Source organism: Carcharhinus amblyrhynchos, chromosome 25 (genome assembly GCF_965287045.1).
Source record: "Carcharhinus amblyrhynchos chromosome 25, sCarAmb.v2.hapA, whole genome shotgun sequence".
NCBI classification, from domain to species: Eukaryota; Metazoa; Chordata; class Chondrichthyes; order Carcharhiniformes; family Carcharhinidae; genus Carcharhinus; species Carcharhinus amblyrhynchos.
In genome coordinates this window covers 23,449,536-23,471,656 of record NC_137348.1, presented here as the reverse complement: position 1 = coordinate 23,471,656, position 22,121 = coordinate 23,449,536, and the positions used below count along the sequence as shown (strand labels likewise).

General features: G+C 39.7%; 1 protein-coding gene across 3 annotated transcripts; it reads left to right on the top strand.

Annotated features, from left to right (window-relative positions):
* The first annotated feature begins 305 nt into the window (after positions 1–305).
* zbtb26 (zinc finger and BTB domain containing 26) lies at positions 306–18,750 on the top strand. 3 transcript variants are annotated; one of them, XM_080212119.1, is made up of 2 exons: positions 306–371; positions 15,404–18,750. In XM_080212119.1, exon 2 carries the CDS (start codon positions 15,414–15,416, stop codon positions 16,788–16,790), a length of 1,377 nt encoding a protein of 458 aa, XP_080068245.1. In that variant the 5' UTR covers positions 306–371; positions 15,404–15,413; the 3' UTR covers positions 16,791–18,750. The 3 variants fall into 3 exon arrangements, with proteins under 3 accessions (XP_080068245.1, XP_080068246.1, XP_080068248.1); XM_080212120.1 differs by lacking the exon at positions 306–371 and adding an exon at positions 581–829; XM_080212122.1 differs by lacking the exon at positions 306–371 and adding an exon at positions 12,652–12,658.
* The last annotated feature ends 3,371 nt before the right edge of the window (positions 18,751–22,121 follow it).

The following is a 22,121-nucleotide window of genomic DNA, read 5'->3' as shown; positions in this document are numbered from 1 at the left end:
GCAGGGCACTATGAGCTGAGAGATGCTAGGTGAGGGTGCTGGGTGAGGATACAGGGTGAGGATACAGGGTGAGAGTGCTAGGTGAGGTTGCATGGAGAGGGTGCAGGGTGAGGATGCAAGATGAGGTTGCTGGGTGAGGGTGCTGGGTGAGGGTGCAGGGTGAGGGTGCTGGGTGAGGATACAGGATGAGGGTACTGGGTGAGGGTGCAGGGTGACAGAGCTGCGGGCTGAGCTGCAGGGTGAGGGTGGCCCCTTTAAGCGGCTGATTGACGGGGTTCTTGCAGCGTTTGTCTAGATGAATCCAGTCCGCCCTCGCTCGCTCCCGCGCACAACGCGAGTCCTGGAGCTTCAAGAATCCGGAGGAGGGGAAGGTAACGGGTGTTTATCATCAAATAAATCTCCATTCAGCCTGCGGCCACTGTTTAATTGCCGCTGCTGTGGCGGGCGGGCAGGTAGCGGGTGTTTGTGGAGTTGTTTTTCTCTCTCTATTTGTGTTTGGGGCGCTCGCTATCACAATGCTAGATCGGCGGCGGCTCTCTCTCTGCTAGAACCGTCTCTAGACACATACTAAAAACCCCAAACTCCACACAACGAGACAGGCCGGAAACCCCTCCGAAAGGGGTGGTGAGGGGAATGTAAATATTAAAATGAAAATGTTGAGGTGGAAGTTGGCGCCGGCGGTGTGCTTTCTGGAGCAGCATTGTGGGTTAATCCGTTCAGAACTAGAGCAGGCTTGGCTTTGTTCCATTACAGCACTAGGCCCAAGGAGGCTGCAGCCTGGCTCCCAGTTACCAACACATTGCTGACTTCCCCACATTACACTTCGCAGGTTCGTGTTGGTTGCTGTTTTTTGCTTTTGGAAATTTTTTTTGTGCAATAACTTCAGTCAGGGATTTCGTCGCATTTTCGACTGGCAAAACTGTTGAATTGATAGCCTAAATTGAACTCTCCTCCTCCTCCTTCCCCATGTTCTGATGTTTCACAACAGATGCCGGATGAGTTATTTAAAGTACCACCGTACTGATTTGTATGTGTTATTTTTAGTTGCTCTGCCTTCCTGCAAATACTTTGGTGGTGAATTTTTTAAGATAGTTGTGTGTGCTGTGAGTTAATGTCCCTTTTATTTAATTCTAATTGCAGTGCTATTGTGTGGCATCAGAACACTTCCTTTATGTTTGTGTTGTTCAATTTATCCTGTGTATGCGTAGTGTCACTCATTTTCCCTTTTCATCTCATCCAATTTTGCTTCGGACACTTTATTAAAAGACTGAAATCCCTGCTTCTGTATAATTCTTCACATGTTATGCTTCATCTAGTTAATCTGGTGGAGCATAATAAACAACAAAAGTAGTAAAATGGGGTATTTCAGTACAAGTGGATGATGGTGATTTAAGTACAAATGTAATTTGAGGCACAGATGTGCTATAAATATATGTGTATATGTATATGTATGTATGTGTATGTATCATCGTCCTAAGAACTTTCTGTTAGCATTAAGAAAAAACTATTTATTCACATCTATTTTAATCTCAATCAGGAGAATGAAATAAAATTAATAATTGGTTTGATGGGTGTTCACTTTGGCATAACCAGCCGCATTCCTTAAACCTAATCAATTATCTTTAAAGCAAAAGATCCTGCTGTACTTGTAATAAACAGAGCACCAATAGCACTTGTGAATTGAAATGCACTTCAGAAAACAGTGCAGATAATAACAGTGGTGACTCATCAGCGCTGATGCTTTTTAAACAAAACTTGTATTTATTTCCAATATCTCACTCACACTTGAAATAAGCACACCTGTTTTCTTCCTGTATGAAATGGCATGTAAAAAGATTTTTCTGTCTTGGTGAATGCAACTGCTGTGGTCTTGTGGTGATGGAAACATCTGAAGTTCTACAGTGGGGAAAGGGCAAATAAAAATGGAAAGAAATCCTTAATATACAGAGAATTGAAGCAAGGATGGAACTTTTTTTTTGGTAAGGAAGGGATGAGAAGGAATAGGATTAGACATTTTATCTTCTACAGTTTAAAAAAAACTATTCTGGTTCTGTCAAGTTAAAGGTGTTAGTTACATCAAAACAGTGTGTTTATCATGCAGCCTGTTATGCCCTTCAGATGAAACAGTGACTTTTCGAATCAGGGATGTTGTGAGAAATGTTTACAGTATTACACTGCTGCTGAATTTTGCTTTAATTCTCACTGTGCTTTGCAGTCTAAAAGGAATAATCATCAGTGGGCTGAAATTAATTTGGAGAGAAGTGTTGTACTAATCTTGGTAGAAGTACCTTAAAGAATTGTAGGTTGTCATTGTTTTGATGCCTCTGAATAAGCCGTTTATTCGCTTTCAAACCTGCCTCACTTTAAAGCTGTAGCAATCTGGCAGATGTGAGTAACCAGATTTAAATCCCCACTTGTCTGGTTCCCCCATGTTTTTCCAACTTAAAAAAAAGTATACATCTATCACCTTTATTTTCACAGCTCCCATCAATGATAAATGAATTGTTATACAGAATGTACAGGACAGAAACAGTTCATTCAGTCCTGCAGCATTTTGCTGGTGTTTTTACTTCACATATGTTTTCTCCCATTCTAGGAGTCTCACCTCAGCCTTCACATGAAGTGAACGTAGCAAAGTCTGTCGATTTTAGATGCAAGTATTTCTGTGTACACTGATGTCTTGGGAACAATGGGATCTAAAACCTCAACACTATTGGTTTGAAACCACAAAAGCTTGGGTTTAATTCTCCCCCACCACCCCCAAAACACAAATTGACATGAAACTCCATTTAGAAAGTTCAAGGTACAAGATTTACTGTATTTGAATTCTGACCCCACCCCTACCAATACTGGCTGCAGCATTCAAAATGGCCATCTGGCCTTTCTGCACAAAGAAACAAATCCCAGGGAGTCTGCAAATCCGCCACAGTTGGTACTGTAGCCTGAGTGGATGCTAGATTGCTCTTTGGACCCATCTGTCAAATAGCCTGAACTGCCACAATGAAAAATCAAATTCGAGGGGGAGTCAGTAGATAATGGCTTATTTTTGGTGCCTTCTGAAATGCTCAGTGAAAGTTTGCATGGCTATATGCACTATTACACTGTACAATCCTATTTTTAAAAAATGGATATTTCCATTAGCTATGATCATTGATTTTTTTTGTCCTAGATAATCAAAGGTTAATAGTCAGTTGTGTGAAAAGGGTACATTTTGCCAATGGAGAATAACAATGAGTGCAGACGGTACATAATCCTAGAAGTAGAAATTCGTGTCATTGTCTGAAGCTAAAAATATCAGTTTGGCTTGTATCAGGGTCACATCTTCGCTCTGGTTTACCTCCCAGCTGAGAAATCTCCAAAGATTGCAGGCTCAGCTGCAACACCAAATCGACACGTTATAATCATCAATTCTTGTTGCTTGGTCCTCGAGGGCTGTGATATATACATGGCAACTCTTCTGAATGAGAACAGTGTTAGCAGAACCTTCAAAATTACAAATCTTGGATGGAATCAGAATTCTGTATGAGTTACAAGTTATTGAATTAAAAAAAAATCTTTGTCAGAAAAGAAAAACAGTCTTAGAAAATTAGATGACCTGGGGGTGGGGGGGGGTTACATTTGAGGTCAGAACTAATAATGAAACTAAGATTGCTGATTTTTTTAAAACTGAAATAACACAACACAATAGATACAGGATGAAAGATTTGAAAATAAGACCTGGGAACTCGGATTGAAGCCTCTGGGGGGAGAGAGAGGGTGTCACTATCTAAGTATCGTGGCATTGCAGAATGCAGGATTTGTTAGATATCTAATGATTGAATTGTGAACTGAAAAAATATAATTTGGTTGCTGGATAATAAGATGGTAATGGATATAAGCCTTCGAACCTTTGTTCTGTAGAGTGGAATTTTGGGGACTTGTCTCTTACACGGGTCACTATGTAAAAAAAAAGTTACAAATTGCCTCGTCTAGACATTTTACTAAGCGATTCCTTGCAAAAGATTCTAATCTCATATCTTACCCTTTTCTATTCGTGTACGTATTTCTTAGCAACAAGTAGTGTTTTTGAAAACTAATAGAGTAAAGAGTCAAAGCACCTTGTTCAAGACATCAGGAAGGCTTAAAAGAATAAGAGATTAGGTAAATCAAAAATAGTGATTCAGGTTTTTTAATTATTGTCCGCTTATGAGATATAGGTGTTGTTGGCTAGGCCAGCATTTATTGCCCATCCATAGCTGCTCTTCATCAGGTGTATAAGCTGTTTTCTGGACACCAAGCTTGAAAAATAGTAGCAAAAAAAGGAAAGGCTGATATTTGGGGCCCCAGAGAGCAATGTATTGGATGGATGGTCTCCAATGAGCACATAATTGATATGCTCAATGAAAGGAGAATAATTCGGAGGAGCATTAACCAAATTATTCACGGTCAGGAGCCTTCCATCTATGAAAGATGATGGACACACGGCAAACAGTCCATTTTGGATGTTGTGTCTTCATATCCTGCCTCTTTTCCGATGGCTGAGAGGTTCTACCGCAAGTGTTGTACGTAAAACTATCAGGTGTCATTGTGATTGTTTTAAACATTGGCATCCGTAGACAAGCTGGTTTAGCCACTGGCCATTGTGGTGCTGCACACATCAGGCCATAGATACTACCACTTTTTTCTCATCAGCTAGTGACCCCCAGGTGCAATAATCGATGTTTGGGACCTTGATGTCACGTTCGCAAGCATCCTTGAAGCAGAGCCTTGGGCGATCAGACAGCATGTTACTACTATTGATAAAAATTAGAAAGATTGGAAGTGAGAGTGATCCTTGTATTGTGCCCTGGAGTGTGAATTGTGTTAGGAGATGCTCCTCGATTACACTATTTCATTTTTGGAAGATTTAGCTTTCTAGAAATGAAACATTTGGCACAAATTGAGGTTCCTGGAGGTGACTTCAGAAGCAGAAAAGGTGGTAGGAATTTCATTCTATGATCAGAGAAAATGGTGAAGCGAGAGTGACAATTATATGCAGGAATAAAGTTGGTGAGAGATGGTAATTTATGAGAAATGAATGCTTTAAAAAAAGTATCAGAATTCAAAGAAACAAGATTTTTATTGCCCCTTTGAAAAACGTAGACGATATAATTCATTACGGAAGGACTGGTGGGTGTACGTGGTGAGGTTGTAAACCTGACCACTTGTGACCATGCTGTTAATGATTTCCAATAATCTAATGGTTGTTGTTGGGTAAGCAGATGCTTCTACTTTCAGACATGCTTTACTGTTTAGTTGGGATGATCACAAAAATCAGCATAATAATCCAATCACTGAACATTCATATTTTTGGAGTCTAATCAGCATTCTCCATTTAGTACTACTAATTTTAATATCTTTCATTAGTTACTGAAATTAGTTGGCTGATGTGACCCAATTCTGAGGGAAGGAATTAAAGGTACTATGCCTTCACATTAACTGACTTGACCATCTTTCCTTTATAATATTGGACCAAGTCCAAAGTACTGGAGAAATGGAAATACTATTTATCCTGTCTGGCCTAAGTCTGAAATGCACAGTAAAGCTGTTGGATCAGATTTGCTACCCATATTGCTTCTCTGAATTTAGTATCAAGGTAACTTTGTGGACTGAAAAGCAATCCTGGAATCTGCTTAATAAATTCCTTACAGTCATTGAGATGCCCTGTGAGCCATTGCTGGCTCTGGAGCAATCCTGCCAGTCCCATTCTTCTGCTCTATCCCTATGGCCCTGCAAGTTTATCTTAAGTGCTTTCTGATTTCCTTTCAGAATCATTCATTGTCTCCACTTCCACCATCCTTTTGAGCAGCAAATTACAGGTCATTACATCTTTGCATTCTCATGTTCCCCCCTGTATCTCATGCCCAAAATCTTAAATCTACATCCATAAATCCTTGTACAATCATCTAAAGGGAATAGATATTCTTTGTCTACCTTCTCTAAACCTGTCATAGCCTTGCGCACCTCTGTCAAATCTCCTCTCAATTATCCTTCTTCCAAAGAGAACAATGTCAGCTTCTTGTAGCTAAAATTCCTCTGGTAAATTCTGGATTTTGGTTCTGGAACAGTTCCTGCAGACTGGAAAGTACCTAATGTAATCCCATAATTTAAGACAAGAGGAAACTGAGAATTACAGGCTTGTTGGTCTGCCATCAATAGCAGGGAAAATGTTAGAATCTATACTAAAGGATGTGATAACTAGATACTTAGAAAGTAATATATGATTGAGAGTCCACATGGATTTATGAAAGGGGAAATTATGTTTGACAAACCTTGGAGTTTTTTGAGTATGTTACCTGTAGCATAGGTAAAGAACAACCAGTGGGGGGGATAAAAAAATCAGATTTCTTAAATGGTGAGAGGCTGAGGAGTGTAGATGTCCAAGGGGACCTGGGTATCCTTGTTCATGAGTCATTAAAAGCTAGCATGCAAATGCAGCAAGTAATTAGGAAGGCAAGTAGTAAGTTGACCTTCATTGCAGGAGGATTTGAATACAGGAGTAAAGATGTTTTGCTGATATTGTACACCAGATGAGACTGCTCCTGGAGTACTATGCACAGTTTTTGTCTCCTTATCTAAGGAAGGATGTACTTGTTGTAGAAGGAGGTTCATCAGACTGATTCCTGGAGTGGCAGGGATTGCCTTTCAAGGAGAGATTGAGGAAACTGCCTGTATTCTTGAGAGTTTTGAAGAATCAGAGATGATGTCAAACTTACAAGATTCTTGCAAGGTACGACCAGTAAGCCCTGGTCATATCCTGGATTGTGGATTGGATGGGGGCGTAGTCTTCAAATAAGAGGAAGGCCATTTACATCCAAATCGAAGAGGAATGTCTTCACTTAGTTGAGTTATTCAATCACTGAGCATGTTCAGGACAGAAATGCATAGATTTCTAGATACTAATGACATCATACTACATCAGGGTGGTGGATGAAATTGCATACATAATCAGCTATAACCTGTTTGAATGGTCTACTCTTGTGTTCCTACAAATCTGCCCTGCAACATCCCAAAGAATGTCACATCCTCTGTAAAGTGTAGTTAAGAATGGATGGAATATTCTACAAGCAATCTAACCAGAGCTTTATAAAGGGTCAGCATAGCATCCCTGCTTTTGTACTCGATGGCTTTATTTAAGAAGCCTAAGATCCCATTTGCTTTGCTAATTACTCAATATGTCCTGTCATCTTCTAAGATTTATCGCTCCTTCCTGGTTGGCCCAATACTTACTAACTAGGAAGTTCTCCTGAATACATATTTTAGAAACTTCTCCCTTCTGTAATATTATTCCACTTGATATTTGGGTAATTAAAGTCATTGTTCTTGTACAGCTCTCTGATTTCCCTGCGGATTTACTCATTCACTGACTTATTATTTGGAGGCCTTTAGAATACCCCCAGTAGTGTGACCGTATCTTTTTCTTGCTTCTCAACTCTAACCAAATGGATCCTGTCCCTGCTGCCTCAAGGACATCTTCTTTTCCAACACTACAATTACTCCCCTGATCAGCACTGCTACCCAGCTCTCTTTTTTTCCCTTCCCTTTTTTCCTGAACATGTTGTATTCTGGAATAGTAAGCACTCAGCTGCCTCTCTTTTAAGCCATATTTCAATTATTGCCATTATGTCGTGTTCCTGCGCAACTATTTATGTTGTAGCTTATCAACCTTCTAAAAACTACACTTTGTACATCTACGTCTAAACCTGTCTTTGCATTTGTCCTCCACTCTTCTTGGGCTGCTGCTATTTAATATGGTACTATTTCTTTCTCTGATATTATCCAAACCCATATCTATATACTAGTACCCCTCCCCTGCCAATTTCCTGACCAGGCAAATGAATGACCCTCCCAGCGAGGATGTTGGCCCCAGTCCTGTTGAGAAGCAACCTGTTTTTATTTAATAGGTTACTCTTGCCCCAAAATAGTTTCCGACACCTGAAGAATCTAAAGCCCTCCCTCCTGCACCATGCTTTAAGCCCATCTTTTTCACTGTCTTCTTGTTTCTGCTTTCATTAGCATGTTCCACTGGAAATAATTTTGTTTTTAAGATATTCTGGCTTCTGAAAATCCATCTGTAAACCACCAATACTTGTGTTGTTGGGACCAGTGTGTATCCCAAGTTAATTGGCATGCTCACTCCCTTCCCACTGCAACCTCATGTTCGTTATCCGTAGCATTTGAATTTTTTATTTTGTAGCTACAATGGCAGACAAATATTGTACACCTAGATGTGGGGTGCTATTTTGCGTCAATTTGATTCAATGTGATTTCTTCTGAATGTAAGACTCGATGCACAGTTTTCAAGTCAACTTTATTCCTTCTATGTGTGGAACACAGTATGGACTGATGTGCTCACACATCAGTCATGCCTTTTTTCCACAGTGTTACGAATTTAAAAACCTGAGCTTGGAGTCAACCAGTCACTATTTTCTGATTTACTTCCTCCTTTACATTTATGTTATCCTGCTTTTAGGAACCTTGATTTTTTTGCTTTGTTTCTGTTTTTTTTTCAAAATTACGACAAGAACCAGAAAAGGATAATATCCATCTATCCTAGCCTCCCTCCAGGACCTCTAGCCTTTAGAGAGGAGGCCCCTTTCCCAAGTATGCCTTTTTTCCCTTTTCCAAAGGCGTTGACAATTCTTTTTAACATTTTCCCAGTAATGAATCAGGTTAGTAAATCTGCAGTTTCATTGCTGCAATCGTTGCTCTTTTGAAAATAGCACGAGTTAGTTTCCAGTCTGAAGGAATGATCCTTATTGACCTGTTAAAGATATAGCTATACTTTTCCTCTGGACTTGCAAAGAAACTTTCAGGTAAAACATATCATTAGAAGAATTGGATAAAAAGATTGAAATTAAAGGACAGAATTTTACTTCAGGGGATATTTGAACATCTCCAGCCTCACGTTGAAAATCTGGATAGAAATCCTACTAGCATATGTACTGAAATTCTGTCTAGACACTGGAGAAACATCTTGAGCCACATCTACTCCAATCTCGCTGGAGATTCTTAAAGCGTCTTAAGTGATAAAGCTACCCCTGAATTGAAGAATTATAAAAGCCAAGCGATTTGGTGGGAGTGATTAGTTTGCTCAAACTAGTGAGGATTATGCACTGAGACTGAGTATTAGTTTACCTGGTGCTTGAGGCTGAAACTGAGATAGCCACATAGACTTGAGTGGTAATCCTTGAGAGACTGAGAGAGCTTACTTTGTGGAAGCCAGAGTATTTAATTTACTTCCCAAGGAGCACAGAGATTAGAAACTGACAGACCATTCCTTTTGGGAACTAACAAGCAGGGGCCTAATTTATAGAACTGGCCAAACAACAGATTGTTTGTTGAAGCAGCTGGCAGCAAGTTCAGTTTCATCTAAGAAACTGATTCACCAAGATGGTAGATTAAAAAAAAGAGATTGATTCATTGGTCTACCTTTATAGACCATTTTATATGTCAAATTTTGATAAACCAATTTCAACTCCAAAAAAGCGAAATACTGCAGGCACCAGAAATTTGAGAAAAACAAAGTGCTGGAAATACTCAGCAGGTCTGGCAGCACCTGTGAAGGGACAAAAAATTAACATTTTGAGTTGAATATAACTGCTGTTGATGTGGCTGGTCCTGTTACTTTGTAGCTAATAGGAATAGCTAAGAGGGATGTTGATGGTGGAGTTCAGGTGACAATGATGATGTTGAAGGGGGTTTAATCTTGTTGCCACTTAAGTGACAGGCAACATGCATGCCACATATCAGCTAAAATTTGGATGTTGTCTCGGTCCTGCTGTAAGCCAATTTTTGGCTGCTGCGTTATTTAGAAATGAGTCCTCATTGGAACTGAATATTGTGGAATCATCAGCAAACAGCCTGGCATTGAAGAAAAGTAATTGAAGCGGCTGAAGATGGCAGGGCAAAGAATACTGCCCTGAGGAACTCTGCCAGAACCCATTCATTGCAATTAGAAGACAATGGTGACCATCTCATTAATGTCAAGCAGTTTGATTTTGTCACTCATGTTATTGAACATGTCCTGCTGTAGAACACGTGGGAATCAAGACGTGGGGAGGTAAAAGTTGAGTTGTTTTGGTGGATCCTAAAATGAACATCGGTCAGGTTTTGGTATTATTTGATGGCATAATTGATTACTTTATTGATGGTTGAACGATTGATAAATGGCAGGAATAGAGCTGTTTTTATAGACAGCGCATATGAAGATTTTTCAGGTCTGGCAGATGTCAGGAGCTTGGCCAAGAGAGCAACTGATTCTGGTGTATGATGTTCAGCTCTACCATTGGGATCATACCAGGGATCATAAACTCTGTGTCCAGTATACTCAGATGTGTCATAATACCATATTGAAAAATATAAACTGCTTGCATATTGGCATCTATATCGTAGAAACCTTGGTTGGAGACAGAGTAGCTTTGTTACTTAGTACTTTTGCTTGAAGATTCTTTCAAATGCTTAAATGTCTGTTTGACTCACTTGATAGCACTCTTGATTCAGAAAACCATGGATTCAAATCCCATTCTCATACCCAGAGCACATGAAACAAAGTTATGCATGTATTAAACCAGGGACCTGTCTGTCTATTCAGGTGGTTATCAGAGATTCCATGACAATTTTCAAATTGAAAGCATTTGTCTCATGGGTTATAGGTTATAGCTGTACCCATTTAGAAATGGCAAGTACCTTGATCTATTCTTTGAAACCTACTGAGTAAGTGGCAATCAAGTGAGATATTGTGCTCTGACTTGTACCTGTGGTATGGATTCATGGCCTTGGGTATCCAAAAGGGAGCCATGCCCAAGCAACCATTTTTCATACATAAAACTAGACATTGGTAAGGAAGAGAAGGTGAGGAATCATGGTATGAGCGTTTAAGCAGGCTATCCCATCACGTACACAAAACTAAATCTGTATGAATGCAATATAGAACATAGAACATAGAACATTACAGCGCAGAACAGGCCCTTCGGCCCACGATGTTGCGCCGACCAGTTACAAAAACAATGACCCACTAGCCTATACCAATCCCTTATCGTCCATAAACCTATCCAGAGATCTCTTAAACGCCCCCAAACTAGACGCATTTACAACTGCAGCAGGCAGGGCATTCCAATCCCTCACCACCCGCTGGGTAAAGAACCTACCCCTGACATCCGTCCTGTAGCTACCCCCCCTTAATTTAAAGCCATGCCCCCTCGTGCTAGCTTTCTCCATCCGAGGAAAAAGGCTATCACTATCCACCCTATCTAAACCTCTAATCATCTTATATGTTTCAATAAGATCCCCTCTTAGCCGCCTTCTTTCCAACGAAAACAACCCTAGATCCCTCAGTCTCTCCTCATAGGACCTCCCCACCATACCAGGCAACATCCTAGTAAACCTCCTCTGCACCCTCTCCAACGCCTCCACATCCTTCTTGTAATGCGGGGACCAGAACTGCACACAGTACTCCAAGTGCGGCCGCACTAGAGTAGTGTACAGTTGCAACATTACACTGCGACTCCTAAATTCAATCCCCCTACCAATAAACGCCAAGACACCGTACGCCTTCTTGACAACCTTATCTACTTGATTCCCAACTTTCAGGGATCTATGTACACACACACCTAGATCCCTCTGTTCATCCACACTATTCAAAGTCCTCCCGTTAGCCCTATACTCGACACATCTGTTGCTCCTACCAAAGTGAATTACCTCACACTTCTCCGCATTAAATTCCATCCGCCACCTCACGGCCCAGCTCTGCAACCTATCTAAGTCTCCCTGCAGACTATGACACCCTTCCTCACAATCTACCACACCTCCAACTTTGGTGTCATCAGCAAATTTACTAATCCACCCAACTATACCCTCATCCAGATCATTAATAAAAATTACAAACAACAGTGGCCCCAAAACAGATCCCTGAGGCACACCACTCGTAACTGCACTCCATGATGAATATTTACCATCCACCACCACCCTCTGTCTCCTATCTGATAGCCAATTCCTGATCCAACTTCCTAGATTACCCACAATCCCATACATCTGCATTTTCTGCAGAAGCCTACCATGGTGAACCTTATCGAACGCCTTACTAAAATCCATGTATACCACGTCAACTGCCTTACCCCCATCCACCTCTTTGGTCACCTTCTCAAAAAACTCAATAAGGTTAGTAAGGCACGACCTACCTGCTACAAAACCATGCTGACTATTTCTAATCAATTCATTACACTCCAAATAACTATAAATCCTATCCCTAATAATTTTTTCTAAAACCTTGCCCACAACAGAAGTAAGACTCACCGGTCTATAATTCCCGGCAAAGTCTCTGTTCCCCTTCTTAAACAATGGGACAACATTCGCTATCCTCCGGGACTACACCAGAGACCAATGACGACCTGAAGATCTGAGCCAGAGGCTCTGCAATCACCTCTCTAGCCTCCCAGAGAATCCTAGGGTAGATCCCATCCGGACCAGGGGACTTATCTATTTTCAGCCCCTCAAGAATATGCTTTAATTATCTCAATGTTTTTGTGTAAAACAAACTTCAAATATTACAATCTGTATCTGAATATTTTAATCTACAGTATCACTGGATGGGTTGAGGAGGAAAGGTGACTGGTCTTAGTCCTGGGTCAGGTAAGATTAGGTACAGTATCTGAAATTTGCCACATATCCTGTTCCTCATCACTGTGGGTTAATGGATAGAGTTCAGACGCTTACCTGTGGGGACTCAGAGTCATTAAGACTGATGATAAATAAACAAGAAGCCAAGTTCAAAGAAGAGGATAAAGGGTAAACTGAAGTGGAGAGAAATTTCTTCACCCAGAGGGTAGTGAACGTGTAGAATTCAGTACTACAGAAAGTGGCTGATGCCAAAACATTGTCTAATTTCAAGAAGAAATCAGAAAGCTTGAGGGATTAAAGGGATATTGGGGGATGGTGGATCAGGATAACGAATTTGATGATTTGCCATGATCAAAATGACTGGCAGAGCAAGCTCGAAGTACCGAATGGCCTACTCCTGCTTCTAGTTTATTTAAGAATTGACAGAGTGGCAACTGACAGATGAACGTGTAATGCAGCGTATCCCAGAAGAAAATATGGTGGGGGGACAGGGGAATAGAATTTTTGTATAAATAAAAGAGAACAATGATTTACACTCACTTCCATTGAGTCAAATGATCAGATAGTCTGTTGTGGTGATGTTGATTCACTGACAAATGTTGACTGGTGTTCCAGTAAGGCCATGGGATCTTCTACATCCACCTAAGGGGACAGACTAGATATAATTGTAACCTCCAATAAACGCGGCATTAGTTATATGTTACAGTGGGATGCCAGCCTACGTTAAGTGCTTAAGTTTCTGGAATGGGATTTGAGCCCATGAATTTCTGACTCAGACAAAAGTAAAATCTCTGGTGTTAGGCAGGCATTTGTAAAGAAATCTTTGTAGCTTTTGCAAAAAGATTTTCGGTCATGAGTTTTATTTTTTAGTTGATGAGGTGTAAGGTGGAGTGTGCGTTTTTATATAAACTTTGTTCATATTGAGACTTTTACTATATACCATTTGATTTAAAATCAGTTTTTAGTATTATGCACAACAAACGGTTGCTGGACAGCTGGTTAGTGATGCAAAGCAATGCCAACAGCGCAGGTTCAATTCTTATACCGTCTGAGGTTATTCACGAAGGCTCCGTCTTTTCAAACTTGTCTCTTGCCTGAGGTGTGGTGATCCTCAGGTTAAATCACCACCAGTCAGCTCTCTCTCAGAAAGGCAGCCTATCTGGGACAATGGCGACTTTACCTTTTACTACAAATAAAACTTGATTTTTTTTTGTACTCTTGCAATTGTTGATTTTTTTTTTATGTTTCTATCCAATTCATTCTAACCAAAGTCCAATTCAAAGTCTCAGCAAAGTGAGACGTTCCAGATTCAAGCTGATGAGACAGACTCTTCCTGTCTTGGGCTTGACCTACATGATCCAAGCTGATTGGAGTGACATTGCACCTCCTCCAAGACTTGATCTCACCTGCATCTTAGCGAAAAGGTTGAGATGCTGCTTTAAAAAAATTGCTTCAAGTAAAGCGTAGTGTAACCTCATGACTTCAAGTGCAGATGTTGATACTACACTTGATCTTAGCCAAAAAGCTGAGAAACAACATATATTCATGTATATGGTCATGAATAAACATTTTCTGCAATAGTAATACTGCTTTTTATCCTTTTAAAGTACTTGGAAATTGGGACAGAATTTGCTACAATAATACAAATACTGATGGAGCTTTGCACTCAGTTTGGAAACAGCCCTAATCTACAATTGGAAACCCAGAATATCAGGATACATTTTTTGCTATTTAATAGGATTTTTTTGTTTAAACGTGCAATTGTAAAGAAATTACCTCTTCAGAAAAGTCTGAAACAATCAGTATTTGACGACAACTGTCCGCCTGTCTATCGATAGTAAAGAGGCTCTTGGGGATACCCAGATATATTTAAACCTGGTTAACACGTCACCTTAAGTTGATAAATTAAGGTGCCTCAGTACCACAGTAGTCCGTTACTTTCCAACATCTGTTTCTCAAATAAAAAACTTGGAAAAGCTCTCAATGTAATAAAATCTGAGGGACAAAATGCTGCACATAAAACAGTTCAAAGTAAATCATTATAACTATGGCAAAGATAAATGTAGCTACCATTTTGTATATAGCAAATTTCCACAAAAGTCCATAACATCTGGTTCTGTTTCTGGTGTAATTGTTTTGGGGAGAAATGAAAGGTACTGGGAGATTTCCCTGTTTTTCCTTAAAATGCCAGAGCCTCTTTAATGTCTACCTCAACCATCAAAACTAGCAATGTCTAACGTCTCAGCTGACGAATGGTGGCCATGGTCATCATGAATGGTAGTGCAGATTCGAAGAACATTCTCCTCCTATTTTCTATGTTTCTAGATATATCCAATAAAGCTTCTTATTGCACGTTGCTCACATCCATAATTTTGAGTGTGATTAATGTGTGTTGGCCAAGTCCTGGCAATCTGACCTTTAAAGTCCAGATAATATGCAATTTGTCATTATTATTTCCCTTCCATTGGCTCAGTCTGAAAGTATGAAAAGGGTCATCATTACTGTTGTCTTGATTATACTAGTCATTCAGATATAACTTTAGACATTTGGTTTTAGGAATGATGTTTCAGTGGTTTTAAATAGATCTAAATGAATGAGAATATATATTTTAAATTTTGGGCCACAAAGTTCAGTGGTATGCATGTATGTGGTCACAAAGCCAAAAGCTTAGCCTTGATCATTTACTCCCTTCCTAAAGTAAGGTTAAATTTTTTTTAAACTTTTTTTTAATAGGGAATTGCTCATGTTTTTTCTGTTTTTTCTCCAGATTTGGAAATATGGCTCCAACTTCTGACCTGCTTTGTTTTAAGTTTTCAAGCTATGGCGATTCCATGTTGCAGAAAATGAATTTCTTGAGGCAGCAGAAACGATTCTGTGATGTCACAATCCGAATCAACAATGTGGCCTTTCTGGGGCATAAAATTATTTTTGCAGCATGCTCCCCCTTTTTGAGAGACCAATTTTTGTTGAATGATTCAAAGGATGTCCGAATTTCGCTTCTCCAGAGTTCAGAGGTTGGAGAGCAAATACTGTTGTCCTGCTACACTGGTATCCTGGAGTTCCCTGTGAAGGAATTGGTAAACTACTTAACTGCTGCGAGCTACCTTCAAATGGGCCACATTGTGGAAAGGTGCACACAGGCCCTTTCTAAATATATTGAGCCAAAGTTGTTGTCTGAAGATCAAGCACACAACATAGGTGAAAGCAGCACTTCAACTACGTTTCCTGAAACTTCAGAAAGGCCACAGGGAAGTCCGCCATCCGATTCTGAAAGGAGTAAAATGGAAGATCTTACACAAACTAGGGATGTCTCTGAATGTGAAACTGACTCAGAAGATAGCAACATTCGTATTGTTAAAGTGGAATCGCTGACTAGTGATATTCAGGAAAGTGAGAATGGTGACAGTTTGAGCCACCTCTCAAATAATTTCAGTAATAGTGTGGAAAGAGCCGTTGCAAATTCTCCGGAATCACAGCACTCTCTTATAAATTCAACTGTTGATTCTAGAAGCAACAAAGTGGTAGATAGTTGTTTACAGAATTTTGTAGCTGATCCACCCAGATTGTCGGAAGTTGTCAATGGTACAAGTTTTATGCTGGCAGCCAATGAGTTTGAGTTGCAAGGTTTGAGTAGTTTTCCAAATGAGGAAATGGCTGCTGCAGGTGGGTTTTTGTTCAAACGCAATAGGGGCACAAAACTATTTGCAAATAAAACAATGTACACCAACCATTTTAAAATGCAGGACAAATGGCTTCAGAAGCCCCACCATTGCAGTAAATGTGGGAAAATCTTTCAGCACCTCGAAAATTTCATCAGTCACTTGAAAACACACAAACTTTTCCTGTGTCTGCGCTGTGGGAAGATTTTCACGCAAAAAAGCAATCTGACACGGCACATCCGAGTCCACACCGGAATTAAACCCTATCAGTGCACAATTTGCGGGAAGACATTCACTCAGAAATGTTCTCTGCAGGACCACCTGAATCTCCATAGTGGTGACAGACCACACAAGTGTAACTACTGTGACGTGGGCTTTGCACACAAGCCTGCACTCAGGCGGCACCTCAAAGAGCAGCATGGGAAGAAATGTGTAGATAATGTCACTGAAGGAAGCATACAAGAAATTACTCTGGAAGTAGATACTATTGAATGATTTCAGTAGTGCTATTCTTGATCTAATATCTTCTTAGAAGGTCAACTGAACTTTGTTAGCAAAGCAGTAAATTTAAATGCTTTGGGAAGGTTGGTAGAAACTTTGCACCAAATCAAACATACTAATGGTATCTCATCAGTGGGTTAGTAAATACACAGAGCACTGCACTGGGAAGAAATGTTCTGTAGATTTCTCTTCTATCTGATGAAATAGAGCATTATAAACTAACAATTGTTTTAATCGGTGTTTGATAGAATGTCTGTCATTTGAAAGATGAAATTCAGTACTTCAAACTGTTAAAAGGACTGAATGCGTTCCAGTGGCCCACGTAGCTTTTATCATTGAACAGGTGGCATAAAAAGCTATGCCCTCTTTCATACAAAATAAGGCACACTCACTCTTTTCATGTAGTCAGAAGAGTGCACCTGGTTAGTTAACTAACTATCCAGGGCTAATACCTAATCTATGAAACTTTGCCTTATGACTTTGTCAAAATAGGAACAGGAGAAGGCTATTCAGCTCCTTCAGCCTGTTCCACCATTGAAATCAGATTGTGGCTAATTTGTACCTCAACCCCATTTTTAAATTTGTTCCATATCCTTTGATGCCCTTGCCCCACAAAAATCCATTGGTTTTAGTCTTGTACATTTCAAGTGGTCCAGTCTTTTCTGGGAGGAGAGGGTTCCAGATTTCCACATTTCTTTGATGTGAAAAAAGTGCTTCCTAACGGTCCCAAATGCTCCCTCCCACCCGCCTCCACTGGATTCCTTTGCCAAAGGAAATAGTTTTTTGACCTACCCTGGCAAATCCCTTCATTTTAAACACCTCAAAATGTATTGTTGCATCAGTTTCTTTTTCTGAAATTATGTCATCATTTTAAAGTCTGTTTTCAAATGGTCAGGGTGCTGTTCTTCAGTCTATATAGTCCTGTCTTCCTGAGTCCAGATTTGTAGCTGTAGAATATGCAATTTTGGAAAACCAAGGCTGACTAAAGACAGGCAAGAATATGTAGTTGCTGTTTCTTCATAGATCTAAAATGGTAGATCTACAATTAGACTTTTTTTCAAAGAGTAGTAATTCCTTTCATTGGATGTTGCTCAAATTGTTATCATTGCTAGGAGCAGAATTATAGCTTTACCTTATGTGAAAATTAAATGACAGGATTATGTGCTGTATGTTATCATGGGCATTGACTTATATGATGGAACACGTTACTCTAGTTTTGTGTTTAACAGTACAGATTTGATTTCAGACCAAAGCGCTTATTTTGTTATGCCATTCCTTCGATTTCTAATACCTGTGAATAATGGCGTATTCCTCAAGGGCATTGCAGAATTTCAGACAACTGATCTGGGGAAAGACTTGAGAAATTATTGCATGGTTTGTGTCTCAGTTAGAAGTTTTGGATTTTTTTACTTGTGTATTATTCAAATTTAGTAATATTGGTTTATTTTGACAATTGCATTTTCACCGCCCCCCACCCCCAGCCATTCCAAAGAAAAATTCAACGACATGCTAATTATTAATAGAATTGTTTGGTAAGCAATCTTATTGAATGTGTCTATACATATACTCCAACTAATGTTTTAAGTTCTGTATGCATTGTGCCAAATCAAGAACAATATTTTAAATTATTTGCAATGTGGAATCAAACGTCTTTTACAAAGAAGTTTGATTTTTGTTGCGTTCTACTTTTGGCATTTGTAATGATGCAGGCTTTTTAACTTCATGGAGAAAAGGTCCTTTGCTGAAACATGCGGCTCAGTTTTAACTCCTAGGTGGGAATGCAGCAGAGCACAGCACTAAGGTCACCTGCATTGAATGGGTGGGCCTCCTACAGTGTTCTTTGCTGATTTACTGGAAAGATGATGGATGTCCAGCAGGAGGCCTCTGTATCATGATCTCTGCCACAAGATAAATAGTCTAGGAGGTGAATACCAGTTGGTATGGGGGGGGGGGGGGGGGGGGGAGGAAACCATAGTTTTCCTTGTGATACCCAGAGAAGTATTTTCTTAGGCTCACAAAGAAACTTGCATTTTCTTTTCTTGTTGACTGCTGCTCCTGAAGCTAACACTGACTGCCAACCCTCAAGTCTCCGGTTAAAGTAGCAGATAAGGTACTAATGATGACAGAATTGGAACTTGATCTGCATATTTAAAGAGGCCCTGGAACAGTTTGCCAGATGGGGAAGGGGTAAATGCTCTGCTCTGTTTTAACTGCTCAACCTGGTTTCTGCCAGATGGGGGCAGTTATAAAATTAAGCCCATGGCCACTGAACCTGAAAGAGTGGCGTCTCACCAATTTTCTCTCTTTATCCTGCACAGCTGATTCCATTATCAGGTGCTGTTTTACAGATGATAGGCATTCTCTGGTATTTGTGTTTACTTGACTTAAATTCATGAATCATCATCAGTGGCTCCAATTCTGTCTTCACTTGATGTTCACACAGGGATTGCTATGTATTGATCAGAAGTGGAAGCTATGATTGTTTTTCTTTTTACTCCATTCCCCCACCCCTACATTGGTACTGTGGAAATTCTGATTTGAAACTACCAAGCCAACGCAGATAGAAAAGTAGCTTAATGAGCTGCATGTTTCAGAACATTGGCAAGTCAAGCCCATGTTAAATTCCAGCCTCATTGCATTCAAAATCCATCACAGTGGGAACTTGCAAGCCTCCCATCTTGTCCAGTTTCCATTGCACCATCTAGTTCAGGATAAAGATACGCTCATGCCAGTACTAATATCTGTGTATGCTGCTGTTGTCATTCTGTGGACAACAAAATGTTAAAACTTTGAACTAGTGCCCATTCTGCATGGATATCAGACCTCCCCTCAGAGGTCTGAAACTGTGTTGAAGTTTCATACTCTGAAACACTGTGCCACTCAGTGTCTCTCACATATGTTTTATGCTATTAACTCTACTACTATTAGAATAATTTATTAGAATGAATACTTAGTTCAGGGGTGCTGAGTAAGCAAGGTACTCTGTCAGGAATGAATCCTGAAAAAGAAAATATCAAAGCCAAAAAGGATGATCAATCTATTTAATCCACCTCCTTGCTATTCCTAGTTGTAAACAGTGATACATTGATTTAGATGCTTGAGTGCATGTGGAGAGACTAGAGAAGCTTTGAGCAGAGAATATTAAATGAGTTTATTTAAGAGGTGTTCAAAATTATGAAAGGACTTTGATAAAATAAATAAGGAAAAACTATTTCCATTGGCAGCAGGATCAATTACCAGCAAACACAGGTTTAAGGTAATTGCCTAAAGAACCAAAAGTGAGGCAGGAGGAAGAAGTTAGATGTTTTTAATGCAGTGTGTTGTTACAATTTGGAATGCATGGCTAAAATGGTGGCAGAAGCAGATTCAGGAGTAACTTTTTTTTAAGGATTAAAGATATACTTTGAAAAGGAAACAAATTGCAAAGCTGTGGGAAACAAGCAAGGGAGTGAGTAACTTGCTAGTTTTTTTTTTCAGAGCCAGAACAGCTTTCTTCCTTGTTACACAAGCTCTACTAAAATTCCTACTAGATGTATGAAAGGCTATGGTAGAGTAGACACTGTATGTATTTGCTTGGGAAGAGCAAAACTGGATGCCATTAATATATAGTCACTGAGAAATCAAATAGGGAATCCATTATCCAGAGAGTGGTGAGAATGTGGAAGGAGTTGAGGTGAATTGTTTAGATGTATTTAAAGGGAAGCAGGAGAGAAAGGAGAATAGGGTTATAGCGGAGTAAAGTTAAATGAGGGAGGGTGGGAAGAGGCTGAAGTGGAGCAGAAACCTGACATGGACAATTTGGAACAAATGTCCTGGGGCTGTATATTGTGTCTAGTTCCACCAAGCAAATGTATTTATTTGATTCTAATATTCCAGCATCCAACAGCCTTCTCTTGTGAAGCTAATTTCACGATGCCTCAATCTGGCCACCTTGGAACATTCATTTTTCTATCATTCCTCTCCTGTTCCCTTGAAAATAAGGAACAAACAAATCCAGTGTTTTTCAACTTGTGTTAATTTCTTCATGATCTTAGCACAGCTTTCAGGGATCAGTGATCTCATTTGTGACACTAATCATTCTAAAAGTTCTTGAATATAATATTGTTAATTTACTTAAACTGACTACACCAGATTAGGAAATAGTTACATTTGCTTAAAATGGGGTTACTTGCAAGTGGTGGACTGGACACTGATTTTAAAAAGCTTATTATTTGTGATAAACCATTTTCAGCCAAATTAATCAAATGCATAAGGTTATTTTTAAAGATGCTCTTACAGATATTGTGGAGTATTTTTAAGAACAGAAGGTTTTTAATTTTCCAAACTACTGCTTGATTGCAGTAGTTTGTGGCAGATTTTGGTGATATGAGTTTGAGCAGAAACTGGAGAGAAAATTAACATTTTTCAAAACTCAAGCAATTTGTGCCTGAATCATTGACTAAGCTCAAGGCAGAAACACTTGATTGAGGTGAGTAATTGTCGACTTGTTCTTCCTTATGTAATTCTGTCTTTATGAGACTCTGTTTATATTTTCCTAGAGAGTGAGATGAGCGTATTAGGATGTTATCCACTGATGGAATCAGTGGCTTTCTGGCCTGGTCAGTAGAGATGGTTAGCATGGTGGGATACGGTTCCATGTAATCTCCTGTGCCACCCCCCACCCCATGTCTTCCTTCCCCCACATGAAAGCAATTGAATACTTTACACATAGGGCACTACATTCAACCCCTAGGATCAGCAACAGTGCATGTTTGGAGGCCTTGAGTAGTTGTTCAATCTATTATTCAAATCCAGGTCCCCAAAAGGAGTTGAAAGAGATCGAGTCACTTAATTCTTTAACCAAATAATTATCATGTTCTTCCTTCATTTCATCTGCAGCTTCCCCCTTCTCTTCCTATCAAATTACTTTATGGACATTGAATATAGATCTGCTGAAGGGATTATGGATAAATTGTTGCCACACTAATGTTTATGAACTGGAGAGCTTTTGAACTTCTGAAGAGGAAAGAGGAACAAATTAATGAATGGGATGATTCATTTGTGTGCTTGAGAAGTTTTATCTCAATGCTTTCCTTTATTGTTTCACTAATATTAGCAAGGTGCATAGCTTCAGTCCTTGGCATGTGCAAGATGTGGATTTCCCCTTCAAGTTTTCCTCAACGTTAGAATTCTTTGTCTTGGTTACTGCCATCTTCTGAGGAGACATTTATAGGAATAGGGTGAGAGAAATGTGCCGCGTCACATTACTGTTGTCTTCCATATCTTCAGATTGGAGCAACTACAAAACCAGTCTTGGTTTTGGAGTGGAGATTTGTAAAACAAAGA